At 38.4% G+C, this 14719-nt stretch overlaps 1 protein-coding gene across 2 annotated transcripts; it reads left to right on the top strand.

Moving 5' to 3' along the window:
• Positions 1–4378: 4378 nt before the first annotated feature.
• Positions 4379–12750, top strand: LOC131778694 (high-affinity choline transporter 1). Of its 2 annotated transcripts, XM_066164901.1 has the most exons (9): positions 4553–4591; positions 4671–4700; positions 7363–7530; positions 8488–8601; positions 8824–9128; positions 9555–9680; positions 10253–10406; positions 10733–10965; positions 11632–12750. In XM_066164901.1, exons 1-9 carry the CDS (start codon positions 4576–4578, stop codon positions 12124–12126), a joined length of 1641 nt encoding a protein of 546 aa, XP_066020998.1. In that variant the 5' UTR covers positions 4553–4575; the 3' UTR covers positions 12127–12750. The 2 variants fall into 2 exon arrangements, with proteins under 2 accessions (XP_058951084.1, XP_066020998.1); XM_059095101.2 differs by lacking the exons at positions 4553–4591; positions 4671–4700 and adding an exon at positions 4379–4496.
• The last annotated feature ends 1969 nt before the right edge of the window (positions 12751–14719 follow it).

The following is a 14719-nucleotide window of genomic DNA, read 5'->3' as shown; positions in this document are numbered from 1 at the left end:
ATGGGTTCAAATCCCGTACGGGCCTGAAAAATTTTTTTCAGGTCCTACTTACAACTACTAGTTTCAGTAGTGTTTTTAGCTGCGAGGATCTTCTAATTTCATCTTTCCACCGCAGTGCAAATATGTGAATTTTCATATATCTAAATCTTCATTCACTCGGATGTTTATTTGTACCCAATTCATTGACCAGCTCCCAGTTGGCTTGTTAGCTCAATTGGTAGAGCGCTGCACCGGTATCGCAGAGGTCATGGGTTCAAATCCCGTACGGGCCTGAAATTTTTTTCAGGTCCTACTTACAACTACTAGTTTCAGTAGTGTTTTTAGCTGCGAGGATCTTCTAATTTCATCTTTCCACCGCAGTGCAAATATGTGAATTTTCATATATCTAAATCTTCATTCACTCGGATGTTTATTTGTACCCAATTCATTGACCAGCTCCCAGTTGGCTTGTTAGCTCAATTGGTAGAGCGCTGCACCGGTATCGCAGAGGTCATGGGTTCAAATCCCGTACGGGCCTGAAATTTTTTTCAGGTCCTACTTACAACTACTAGTTTCAGTAGTGTTTTTAGCTGCGAGGATCTTCTAATTTCATCTTTCCACCGCAGTGCAAATATGTGAATTTTCATATATCTAAATCTTCATTCACTCGGATGTTTTTTTGTACCCAATTCATTGACCAGCTCCCAGTTGGCTTGTTAGCTCAATTGGTAGAGCGCTGCACCGGTATCGCAGAGGTCATGGGTTCAAATCCCGTACGGGCCTGAAATTTTTTTCAGGTCCTACTTACAACTACTAGTTTCAGTAGTGTTTTTAGCTGCGAGGATCTTCTAATTTCATCTTTCCACCGCAGTGCAAATATGTGAATTTTCATATATCTAAATCTTCATAACCTAGTTTGTTATCAGCTTAAGGCTCAGGCTCTTTCAAACTTTGCATTAATTTATCCATATCAATTACCAGTATGTCAGTATTAAGAACAGAAGAAAATTAAGGTGGCAGTATAGCCAAGTGGTTAGGTGCTGGACTTGTAACCTGGTGGTCCCAGGTTTAAGTCCTCCACCCTTTCACTCACAGGATTTATTCTTGGCTGCTCCTGTGTGAATAGCCAACTGGTCTGCCTCCTTCCAGTTGGGATTGCTGAGCACTTTGTGTTGCTTTAAAATATTTGTTTCTCTCTCTTTCAGATTGTAAAGTGCTTAGAAGCTTGCAGCCAGGGCTATATAAATTGTAATCTCAATGCTTACAGATGACTGCAAGACTGAAGACTGGTGGACATGCAAATTAAACCGGTGAACAGTGTGCACTGCAAGATGATTGAATTCTGATAAAGATAACTTCTAAGAAAGAGCACTCTGTTGCGTTATATGTTTCTACAAATCTAAAAGGCAGCGGACAAAGGCTTATAGGGAACTTTGAGTTCTGTTTAAACCAGTACCTGTGTTTTACAAGAAAACCAAGATGACCCATTACTGAAGAATACTCACAATCGTATTACTGATTTTTATTCAATCTGAAATTAGATGTACAATACAGTCTACTTAACTAAATCAACTAGTAATAAACAAAACAATCAAAGAGCAAAGCGAGAATAATTGGTAACAGGTAAGCACCAAATCACAGGAACATTTCTGAAAATACAGTTCTCTGGCAAAAACTAAGCTACTTCAAATTGGACTAAACATATCATATCACGTTTGCAGTTGGGCGCATACAAGGTTATCACAAGATCCTTAATTGTTCATTTTCTACATAGTTCAATTATTACATTCATATTAACAACTTGTTTTTAAGAACTTTCAATAGCTTTTAATGCAAACATGTTTTTTGGCAAAATGAAGGATCATAGATGTATGTATTTGCTATAGACACACAATATATTAAGTTTGAGAGTTTAAAATAACAGAGGTTTTTTTTTCAAAATTATTATTAGTGGCAGTTTTTGGAGCCACATAATGTCCTTTATTTGGGCAGAGAAAAGCATCAGTGGCCTCTTCACAACTTGAGAACTTATTTAAAAAATGATTAATTACAAATTCCCATTTGTTTTAATATGAAATCGGCTGGAATTGACAGATAGTTTAAGATTTTCAAAAAGCTTTAAAGATTGTTATTTTTTTCCCTATAAAGAATTTTTGGGAGCTTAACACGCTGATGCATGGCTCCTTAGTAATGATAATTCATACTTACAGAGACATTGTTTACGTTTTGGAATACATATTTCAAAATTTTGATTATTTATGGGCTCAGTTTTATGCCTGTAAACAAATTTGGCTTTCCTCATGTTTTGTAACTATTGTAACAGGTGGAGGGGGAGGGGGGGTGGAGGGGATTTGAGGCTTAAGACCAAGTTTCATTCTGTATGTTTCCTAAGTTGAAGCACATTCAATTAATTGTTTATATTGAGTTGATATGAGGTTTATTAAAGCACCCTTATGTTAAGTTGTGAATGTTTTTGCAGAAAGTGGTGTTAAAAAGAGAAATTTTTGGATGAGTTGTAATTTAACAAGTTGGATCATGCTAACTGTAGTGGCAATACACAATTTTTCAGCCAATAGTTGATTGACACATGGGTTGATGGTTGGGTTATTGTTATGCATCATCTCAACCAAGGCTGTGGTCAACCACTGTTTGAATGTCAATTTACTAGTCAGCTGGTGACCCACTATCAGCCAAGAAACCTTCTGAGTCCCTTAAGACTGACCTATGTAGCTAGCAGTGTAGCACCTGAAGAGTAGTAAGAAGCTCTGCTCCTCATTTTTTTTGGCAACATCACTTTTTTTTAATTGAGCTCCCAATAACACTAGCCACCCTAGTAAAGACCTGTTCGAAGAGTTTTTAAGTACCTGTCAACTCTAATTATTTTTATTTAATAAAAAAAATTAAGTTGAATGATTGTTTAATCTCCCTAAATAGTCTGGAAGGTGATAAACTCAGCTTTGTTTTGGCAATATGATATAACATTCTCTTTACTTTAGCACTTTGGATTTCCACCCCAGTTGTTATGTTGTATTAATGGTGATGAAGCTATTGTGCAATTGTTATTTAATTTTCTAAGCCCCAAATTGTGTCATGCTAACATTAAAGGTAGTCTCACCATGCTTACCTAAGCCTCGTCTTATCAGTTGGTATAATTGCAAAGTGAGTGCTGACCATTTACTCCCTCGCTTGGGGCATACAGTGCTTAGACAGGTAGGGCATGGAATTCCACAGCTTGGAGAGTCCTGTCTATGAGAACCCCTCTGAGGTTTGTATTAGTCATGGAAAAGCTACATTTTTTGAGGCTACGAAAGTCATGGAATCTGAGTGTCAATAAGAGAAAGTCGTGTAAAATGACTAAAAACTAGTCTCTTGAAGAGAACAAGAGGAGCAATACCTTAACTTAATTACCATTTTCTAATTATTTTGAAACTACCTTCACAATGGTAAGCAAGGAAAGCTCGTTAAGAGGTTTTGGAAGTCATAAAACTTTATTAGCTGGAAAGAAGACAAACTCTATTTGGATAGAGGGTTGCTTGTCCTAAGAATACAACTCCTAGAACCCAGGAATAGACCATAAAGCTTCTTAAAGAGTTTACAGAATATCTTTTCTAACTACTCTTAAAACAACTAATACGAGCGAGGGGCAAGCAAATCCAATTCGCTCGTGGTGCAGATCGAATAAAGGAATTTAGAGAAGACAAAACTTGAGCCGTAAACCGTCTTCCTTCAACGCAGCTGCGTCGAAATTAATAATTTTCAAATGTGCAATGTTTTTATACTTTAAGACAAATACATTGAGATAGACAGCAACTTACAAAGGTGAATTGTGTCCGAATAATTTTTGTTAGTTTGTAAGGAACATAAGGCTGAGTTTCTATCGTTGAAAATGTTTCCAACATAAACAAGCCACCTGCTTCCTACAAGTTCCTGTCCTGGTTTGAATCGAAGAAATGTTAACTGACCCTAGATAATAACACAGACTTGCGATTGAACGTTCGTTCCAGAAGCAAGATGAGTCTCGGCAGATCCAACTTCCAGATGATTGCGTTCAACTTCAGCAATGTTCTCGAACGCTTGCTGGACTTTAAAAGGACTTCTTTTATTCCCAGTTAAGTTCCTTCTCTTCTCTACTTCTCGTGTGCGGTGAATAGCAAAGGCCGTGTCTTCATATCGCTGTTGAATGTATGCTTGAAGCTCTGAAGAAGTCCTCTTCTTGCTCATACGACCGACCGCCAAAGACTGTGAAAGATCTCATTTATTTATCCACCACAGACAAGCATGATATGCTTAGATGCGTCAAAATTTGAAATTAAAGCGATATTTTTGAAAAATCCTTTATAACCGTAAAAGCTTTCGAGAATATTTTAAAATGAAAATGTTTACATCCTATATCGCTTCACTACACAGTCGCCATAACAGTTGTTCCTCAGTGCTCATTTCCAGACCCTTGGCAGTGTTGAGGGTAAACCCTGAGGTCACGTCCACAACAAACTTCGCAAGGAGAAAAATTTAATGAGGTATGTAGACCTTTCTGGTCTTTTTTGTTTCTTCAGATTATTACTACCAGAAAAATCAGGTGAAAACAAAGGTAGTCTCATGGGATCCTCCGGAGGTAAGCGTTGGATGCCTTTGCTTGTATGTCAATATAAGATCGAGTTGAGGGGAACTGTGTCTTTATCATCATTCACCAGAGAATAGATTTGAGAGCCACCAAAGAACAGGTAAATTGCTTTTCAGTGAAGCCTGAATCACTACTAAAGTTTTTTTAATTGATATCGGTGAATTTTAGTGGGTTGCTGGATTGTTTTTTCCTTCGATGGAGGTCTAACAATGAGTGTTGTTCTCGCTACATAACAAACACTTGGTTGTGGACCTCAAAGATATCGTACGTGCCTTTTATTAACGCTTGAGGTAAAGCGGGAATGAATTATTTTGGTATAAAATGTGTTTAATTCCGAGAATTGATTCGAATTTAACGTTGAAATTGTAAAATTCAACTACACTCTTGACAAGTTCTAATGTTGCAGGTTTAAATTTGAACATAAACAGATTTAATATTAAATTCTTTCTTATCACCTCTCTTGCCGTCAAAAGGCCTCACGGATTGTATTTGATACAGTTTGGTGCAGCAATCTATAAAAATTTTTTAAAAAAAAGGGTCTTTTCACTCGACGCTTGTAATGTTTATCTACGAGCTGAATGCTCGTCAGATCGTGATGATAATTCAGTGTTCAATGATCTCGCTTTAACACGCATCGGTGGGTGAGTCAGTTTATCAGATGCCTTTCTACAAATCGTTACTTTTTCAAAGTTAAGCTTGCTTTTAATCTAAATTGATGAACGACTCGAAACTAAAACTAGATTTACATCAGATTTTTTAACCTACCATTGCGGAATGATCTTTTCATTAGTTTACATTTGTAATCGAATTAAGTTTTGATTGACTTCGGTCGAAAACTTTGCCCACATAATCCAGGGTTCTCGCGTCGTGGTGTCGTATTTTGACAGTGGAGTCTTGAATTTGCCTACAATGCTGATAAGATTCAAAATTTGGAGGAAGTACTCTTGAGCGAACCCTGTCATTTAATATTGTTCTTTGATAAGCTGAGTAAATTAACCGAAATTTGCATGATTGTAATCAAACAGAGTCTAAATATTTTGGAAGTTCCTGATGCTTCGCTCTGCAATTAGGTTGAAACAAAAATTACGGATTCAATTTCCTTTCCTCGTGTTTAACCTAGGTGTCGACGTGAGGAAGGAACTAATGGTGAAGGACAATTCATTTTCATGCTCTTCAGTACCGGAATTATTCACATTGTTTTTTCGACGAATGGAGACGAACTCTTTCCATTCAGCTCGGAACTTATGGCAGAGCTCTCGAACAAAGCTTGTAAATTTTTTAAGACAACTGACCAATTTGTTTATTTGCAATTTTTCAATTTTTAAGTTTGTTGGTTCTTTTGAATTTTCAATGGCATCAATGTGTATTTTACTGGTGAAGAATTGTATCGGATATTCATACAGATTTATTACCTTTTCTAAGATCATTCAATTTTTCACTTGTTCGTCGTTCACTTTTAGTTGTGAAAATGTACATGCGCAACCGTGACAATGGAAGTTCCATTTCATTTAGCTGCTTCATTAAGACAGGGGCAAAACGGTTCTTTATAGAATACGCAAGCTAGGGAAAATTTGTCCACTAAAAAAAAAGAAACAGAAAACCGATAGAAACGTGTAGTATTTCTAAAGAGATACTCTTAAGAGGTTTGAAAGAACCTTCCGGTGGAAATTCTGAGAACATTTCTGACTGCCTGGAATTTAGTCCATTTAAGATCGCGCCTGACTGCCGGTCTTTCATCCACTGCCTTCTATTTGAACCACGGAAAAATGAAACCTACTTCTCTCTGATGAGAGACTTTCGGGATCCTTTCTGCAGAATAGGCATATTATCTTCTGGGACAGATATCTAAAAACTCTTGATTACAAGACCTTACAACCTCCACTGCTCATCCCTTCACCATCTTCAAGATAAAAAAATTACTCTGTTTTAATTTCCGTTTCCATAAGCCCTCCTTCACTAAATTCGATTAATTAATTAGTATAACCTCTTACAAACCACCTTGACAGAGTTTGGCTTTTTTTTTCTTCGAATACAGTTTTTAGAGCTTTTGTGAAGCTTTTGAATCATAACTTAAAACGAAAATGAAATCAAAAGTAAGAATTTGCCTTTATGGCGGTGCTTATTGCTAAACAATATATTATGAGCGGCCGGATTTCGCAGTCTCCCGTGATTTTATCGTGGTTAATAACCTTTTCATCGTAAAAAGCAATATTCTTGAATAAACATCAAGTGAACGTAGCTTTTGGAGACCTTAGCGGAGAAGCTGAAATTAATAGTTGTCCAGTTGTACCGAGTGGTTTCTTTGATAGTTTAGCCATAAGCAGAATTGATCAAGATATGTAAGTTTATACTCCGGAGAGGTTTTAAATAGTTCAGTTGTCATGCGTTTACTTAAATGTGTCGATTGATGTTGTTTGGTTTTTGTTTGAAATTAAAAGTTGTTCACGAGCTATTTATTGCTTTTCGGTGATTGGTTCAAAGAGGCTTGGGTATAAATGCAATGTAAACGGACATAGACTGATATACCCAGAGGATTACCGAAGTTCACAGAACTTGACTTTGCTCTCGTCTTCAATGATAAACCGGCAGACAAATTGACAAGGTCGCCGCGATTGAATTTGAAATTTCCCGGGATCTTTGGTAGCCACATGCCTTACAAAGTTATGTAATGTTGAATTTTGGATCCAATCATTCAAAACAAGATCTTCCTTGTTTGAGCTTTTTAGACTGGTTTTCACTTTCCGTACACTGACATTTTTCAGCTGACATGGCGGACATAAACATCGCTGGTGTGGTATCCATTGTAGTGTTTTATCTGTTAATCCTTCTTGTTGGCTTGTGGGCGGCTCGCCGGCGGAAGGAAGGCGAAGAAGAAGCCATGCTAGCCGGCAGAAGTATTGGAATATTCGTGGGCACATTCACTATGACAGGTAAAAGAGATGTTCTGACATGCGAGAGAATCGTAACTATTTTTTTGCATTTTCAGATTCCATAGCGAATGCAGTTGTAGTCAGTAGGATATTTAAACGATAAAGCTGAACAAATGCTGTTCACACCCGGAAGTATCTGATTGCTCATAATTAATCTCGTCGTCATTGATTTGTCTTTCTGTTCTTTTGTTAAGTTTTTTGTTAATTTTGTAGTTTTGTTTTTCATTTACATTCTTATTCACTCTTTCTAACGATGTTTCAACTTAGGAAAGTTAACCAATTAATTTCTTTTTTTTCTAAGATAACCATTAAAATTATAGCAATTTTATTTGCTCAGTACGAAATAAAGCTTGATTCTTGATCCCGCAAATAGTTATGACGCTCACCAAGGCGGTCACAACAACAATTAACGATGTAAGACTTATTTTAACTACCAGCAACCAGAAATTGAAAGATTTCATATAATCAACCTTATATTGACACATTTGTTCTGCAAACTAGATACACCCTACAAACATCGATAAATTACGAAACGAGATGCAATTTTCAGTCGAGGTTTATTCAATCAAAGACCGTAAGCAAACAGCGACCGCGACGGCATCGAGGATGAGACAAAACAAAAGATCTAATGAGCTGAACAATAGCTCAGCACGTGCGTTCTAAAACTTTGCACGTTTCTAAGCCGTCCTCTGTAAAACAACAGCGTGAAATCACCAAGATTTTCACAGGAAATTCTTAAATTTTCCATTTGGAACTCAACACTGCTCACGCATAGTATGCTGAAGTTGAGGTGTGGCGCCGTTAGAGATGGTAAACACACCCAACCCTTAGCGAAATTTGTACTAAAAATATAAATTCATTTTCCAATCGACATCTTCCTCGGCGTTTTCGTTTTGATTGTTTAAGGTCCCTAACAAAATTTAAGATGTTAATTATACGTGCTTGTTAATTCAATAGCGACGTGGGTGGGTGGAGGATACATCAATGGTACTGCAGAAGTGGTGTTTGACTCTACACAAGGTCTTGTCTGGACGCAGGCTCCTTGGGGGTACGCTTTAAGTTTGGTTATAGGTAAGTAGCAAAAGAAAGACAACACTCTATCACTGTGATTGAAGGGAACTGGAATGGAAATAATTCTTAGCACACGAACACTAAAGCTTCCCTAAATAAGCTTGCAGTTGAGCAAGTTCGCTCGGGAAGGAAATGGCCGGCTGGCGAGTTACGTTCCTGGTGTTAAACCATTTGAACTCAGAGGCAGAGAATGATATAACGTGGTATCCTTCTTTTTTTAAGGTGGCTTGGCCTTTGCCAAAATCATGCGCAAAAAAGAGTACTTCACAATGCTAGATCCATTCCAAGAAAAGTACGGTCCGCGCATGGGCGGACTGTTGTACATTCCTGCTCTGTTGGGTGAAATATTTTGGTCTGCAGCTATACTGGCTGCTCTTGGAGCAACCATCAGTGTAGTGATCAGCCTGAATGAAACTACTTCCGTCATTGTGTCCGCGTGTATCGCTATTTTCTACACTCTGATTGGTGGACTGTACTCTGTAGCTTACACAGATGTCATCCAGCTCATCTGCATCTTCGTGGGATTGGTGAGTATGGTCAGCGGCTTCAAGGAGCTACGTTATATATATTATTATGGCGTGACAAGTTTATTTAAAATGAGGAAAACCCTGATCTAATCAGTTGCAAGGGTACGCAAACACCAATAAATAATGCAGACGCGGAAAAGGAAAAGGGATGGGTATGGATGTCGAAGATGTTCATTGGTTGCATGACCAAATTGAAGACGGTAAACTCAATTTTTAAGATGGAAAGACCGTCTGTAGCTTCTGAAAATGTTTGTTTCTAAATAGGTAATTTTATTATAACTTCTGTTTTGTCTGTGGGGAAGGAAACATCGTTGTATTAAGTAACAGTCTTTCCAATTTCGCCGTCATTGTGCAGTTCATTTTGTTTCATAAGTCTGGATGTTTGTGATATTTTGTGCACTGACCCCCTGGATCTGTTCCTTACAGTGGCTTAGTATTCCCTTCGCCATGACACATTCAGCAGTGAGCAGTATTTCAGACACATCCACTCAGTGGGTGGGTGAATGGTCCAACACGTATGTTGGAGTATGGCTCGACTATGCCCTATTACTGGTAAATATCTTTCTTTTTCTATTATATTATGCATTTTTACTTTGTAAAGCCAAAGAATAATTTGGTTATTAAGTGAGTCTGATAAGGAGATACAATCAGGTAATATTAACGACTCTCCTACGTTCTCTAATCGTGTGCGGAGTATTGATAATGGTCTGGTAATCATGTCAAGATACTTGTTACTACCATACACCGCATCCATGGGAATTAAATGTGGTTAGACACTTCACACTGTTTGTATATTATTATTAACTCTTTGCACCTAACATCTTCTAACATTTTCCATAAAGTTGTCTTTGCATTTTCCTAAGGTACTGACAAGGAGAATTTGCTAAACAATCAAGAACCTTTTAATGATCATTTGTTCTCGTGACCCTTTGATTCAGGGGTGGTATTGAAAGGAGAAATTAGACGCTGGTCACACTTGGGTGCCAGATGGTTAAGTCAGTCCGAGGTATTATATCAAGTTACTGGAAAAATCGACCAGTTCTCGCTACAAGTTTTGAAGAACATTCTGTCGGTAAGGTTTTGGAATATTGCCGAGAGTGATATGTGTTTTATCTCCTGTGCAGACATTTGGTGGTATTCCATGGCAAGTTTACTTTCAGCGAGTGCTGTCATGTAAAACAGCGGCCAAGGCCCAGGGTCTTTCCTTCGCAGCTTCGTTTGGATGTCTCTTAATGGCTATCCCAGCAGTTCTCATTGGAGCGATTGGTCGCTCTGCAGGTAAACACTAGATTCCGTACTCAAGAAATAAAAATTCCATCATCTTCCAGGACTTTTTAGCCTTAATGTGCATGTGGTTCTTTCTGCAAAAGTCTATGCTCTTGGATTTTTTTGTATTGTCTTCAAGTACAAGAAAAAAAACAATGTTGGCAACGTTTTGAATGAGTTTGTCTTTCATGCAAATTTGAAATATTTCATCAACGAAATCAAGCAAGTGTAACGAAATCAAGCATAACTACTAGCTATGATGAGAGTTGTTGGTCTTTTAAAGGCACCTAAATTCATCACTGAAAGAAATTCCTGAATCTTATGTAATGTCACTCTAGACTGGACCAGAACAGATTTCTTCGAGCCGTCTGGTAATGCCACCAATCAGACGGCGGAGTTTAAAAAGTCACTAGTCCTTCCCATGGTGCTTCAGTACCTCACACCAACAGCTGTTTCCTTTATTGGTCTGGGTGCTGTGTCTGCCGCTGTCATGTCTTCGGCAGACTCCAGTATCCTGTCCGCCAGCTCCATGTTTTCTCGAAACGTCTATAAACTTATCTTTAGACAAAAGGTAAGTGATAAAAGTTAGTGATCACAACGTCTTCACTGACGTATCTTCGTTTTTTGGATTTGATGTGGCTTCTATGAATATTCTTTTGGGATCTCTAGTTTTGTAAGGTGGTTTTTTAAACACTTCCTTAGAACACTGCCCCATTATTTACTGACGATTTAAAATTCGTCAAACCCTCCTTGAGTCGATTGCGTTGACACCAATTAAATTATTGGGGAGAGTTTGCCTGGCAGTAATCTTCGAAGCACATGAACATGTTTACGGCACAAAATGCCTTCTCTCTTCATAAAAGTTAACGATTTTACCAAAGTCTTTAAAAATTCTAGTTTCCTTGGCAGCTGTTGCTTGGTCGACATGCGCTCTGACGATGAGCTAACGCTCGAAACGTCAGCTCAAGAAATTTTTACGTTGGTCAATTTTCTTTACTCTCTTAGTTGATAAAACCACATCATTTTGTAATACCTCCCACCGACGCAGCACCGCAGTTTCTTTAGAGACTTGCCACTTCGATGCTTGGTGTCGCTTGACGGAGCTAAACGAAAGCCTCTAGACAGACGTAATAAATTGTGTACTGTACATAGTTCTTAGTTCCTCCCTACCCGAGATTTAGAACATGTGAAACGTTGAGTAACAACGCTGAACTAAAGTACAAACCTTATTTGTTAGGCCTCCGAGAAGGAAGTTGTGTGGGTGATGCGTATAGCCATATTTGGAGTTGGCGCGGCCGCTACAGCCATGGCTCTAGCAGTGGGCTCTATCTACTCCTTATGGGCCTTGTGCAGTGACTTGGTGTATGTGATCCTATTTCCACAGCTATGCTGTGTCATCTATTTTGATGGCACCAACACCTACGGCTCCTTCATGGGTTACGTACTGGGCATGGTGCTGCGCATTGGGGGAGGGGAAGATAAAATTGGTATTCCACCGTTCATAAAGTACCCGTATTATAATGACTTGGATGGCCAGTTGTTTCCTTTCCGTACCTTAGCTATGGTCGTTTCATTTGTTACAATTGTTGTGGTGTCGTATTTGCTGAAGTTTTTGTTTGAGAGAGAAATTGTACCACTGAAGTTTGATTTTCTTCGTTGCTTTAGGCGATACGATTTAGAAAAACAAACAGGTGCCGAGAAATACGCCATGGAGGAAAGCAGGGCGTATTGACCTTTGATCATCTACGACATTTTGAAAATATGAGTCTGTTGCAAGATATCCAGACATTTTATTTTTGACCACTCGATTCAACGGCCTGAAGCTAATAAGTGATCAAGTTTTCACAGATGAAAACCCGTCAGTTACACCAAACCTACAGTGACAACGAATCAATGTTAAGAGCAGAACGAAAATAAGTAACAATTTTCGAGTGCCAGGAAATAAGGATATTAAAATCGTGGTAGGTTTTGCGTACCATCTTATAGAGTGATCAGTAACGTGAGATTTTTCTTCGGCTAATCACAAACTTTTGTATGAATGTAACGAAAGCTTTACTGCCGAATGTAAAATGAAATGAAAATCTTCAGAAGTGTAACAACGTAAATGTCAGTTTTGGCTTCGATACAAAAAGTCTTGCTATGAACCGAGACGATTTAGTGGTCGATAAGATTGGAAATCAAACCTATCTCTGAGGTATGCGTGACATATGCTTCCTGCCCTCGGCGTGTTGACGTAATCGTCACGTTGTGTTCTTTGACTGTGACCCTCCGTTGGTTCGGGTGTTTGGCTACAATGAAATTGAAACTAGACACTTTTAACACATTATCTACAAATAAAACGACTTTATCATTTGAATAGTCACTCGGTAATCCGCTTTTTGGGGGATTATTTTATAAAACCTTAATTGTACAGATCGCAGACTTGTTAATTCAAGTTTCAACTGTTTGTAACTTTATTTGCCTTTGATCGTGTATTTACTTATCGGTGTATTAAAATCATTGTCAGTGACTCTTTGCATTAATGCAGGCTTGCTCTTTGTTTTGCTAGACCTTCAGAAATTAGTGATAGAGAAGTCTTTCGTGATAGTCGGCTGTGGCGAAGGCCAGATAAATTATGCCGGTATAATTTTGGGCATAATGTTGTAGTCAAAGCTTGAAGCATAATCTCGGCTTAATGACAAAACTTCTAAACAATTCTGTTGATCTTACTGTTCAACAAGACATCACTTCTGTAGTTTGAGTACTGTGAACGGTGAGCCTGCTTTTCTTGCTTGAAGTTTAGGAGTTTGATCCAGTAAATTGTTTTGTTCTGAACTTTGGCGAACATTTTATACTTAGCAAGTTTACCTGTTGTTGGTAGGAATGGGGAGGTGCAGGGGGGGGGGGCGGGGGGTGGTTGAGCTATTATTTTGAATCAATAGACTGAGCAGAATGAAACATCTTGAACATAATATTTGGCCTAATAACATATTTTCAGCATTGACGCCCACAAGCTTAACGCTCAAATTTTCGTGCTTAATCTACCTAATCCAAGCTATGACTGTTTGGCATGCACGATAACAACACGCATTGTCTGACACGCTCTTTTCACGTGCTTTTGCTCACTGTAATCACATGATGTTTTATTCCTCGCGTACTACTGAAGTTCACTTGCTACATCGACAGCCAAGTGTATACTTTTCAGACGGGGGGCACGAACGTTACTGATGCCTTAGCTGATAACGTAGCAGTTAACACTTAATGGCTTTCCTTTAGCTTTTCATTTCTAGATGCTTCCTTATTAGGACCAAGAAGTATGAGTATGAATCACGTGTTTTCATCTAGGATAGAAATTTGCTGCCCGTCGAAGTCAGCGTCTTCCTTCTCGCAGTTTGAGTTGACTAATAGGAAGAGAAGAACCTTAATGGGAATGTTCACCGACTGATGTCGTTGACAACGACACCGCGTTAGCGCGTATGTAAAAACAGTGAAATGACCTCGCTGAATGAGGTTTGTTTTCGCCCAAAATTGATTGCTGTCATCTTTGGCATCAATAACCGTCCCAATAATCTTGCAATTCCAGTCCCTCCGTGGTTGAAAGTCGAATCGCGACTGAAGTCATAATCATTTTTGTTACCTAAATAGGGGTCACTTGGAAAATATGACTTTGGGAAATTTTATTATCGATGAGGGGGGATATGCTTATTTAAATTATATAACTGGATAGTTCCCCCATCGTACCTTAGAGGTACAATTTCGCCCTATACCTCGCTCCCTCAGGGAGTGTACTCAAATTCGTCTAAGAAACTTTGAAAACAATCACGTCCCCATTGTGCAACATAATCAAAACATAATCCATTGACCCACATCCGCAGCTTTAAGTTTGTCTAAGGAAAACAAAGCCAAGTTATAAATAGAAGTTATTTGAGAAGAAGATTTGACTCTGTCTTTGAAATGTCTTATTCCAGCAAAATGATATTTTTGCTTACGAACAAAACTAACCTTGAAACTCTTGTAAGCCACAGTTTAAGCTCCACCGGCAGACGGCAGAGTGTAGTGCACAATAAACTTGCATCTTATCTCACCTTTAGGCTGATGTAGTTTGAAAAGGAGCCAAAGATTGAATTGTTCCAAGCACAACTACCCCGGGGGGCGCTTTTACTCGGAATCAGTTTTCTTGTTTCGTGTTAAGCTTAGCTACCAACGTCCACTTGTTGCCTTTTTTTGATAGTCAATTTTGTTTCTAAGGGAATAATTGAAAACATGCCAAAGCACCGATTAAATTAGTTCACATTTTTCGTTTATCACATTAAGTTTGGACATATATGTTTCTACTCTCTCTGTTG

Source organism: Pocillopora verrucosa, chromosome 4 (genome assembly GCF_036669915.1).
Source record: "Pocillopora verrucosa isolate sample1 chromosome 4, ASM3666991v2, whole genome shotgun sequence".
Lineage (NCBI taxonomy): Eukaryota > Metazoa > Cnidaria > Anthozoa > Scleractinia > Pocilloporidae > Pocillopora > Pocillopora verrucosa.
Note: the sequence above shows the minus strand (reverse complement) of the source record. Positions and strands in the feature narration are given on the sequence as shown.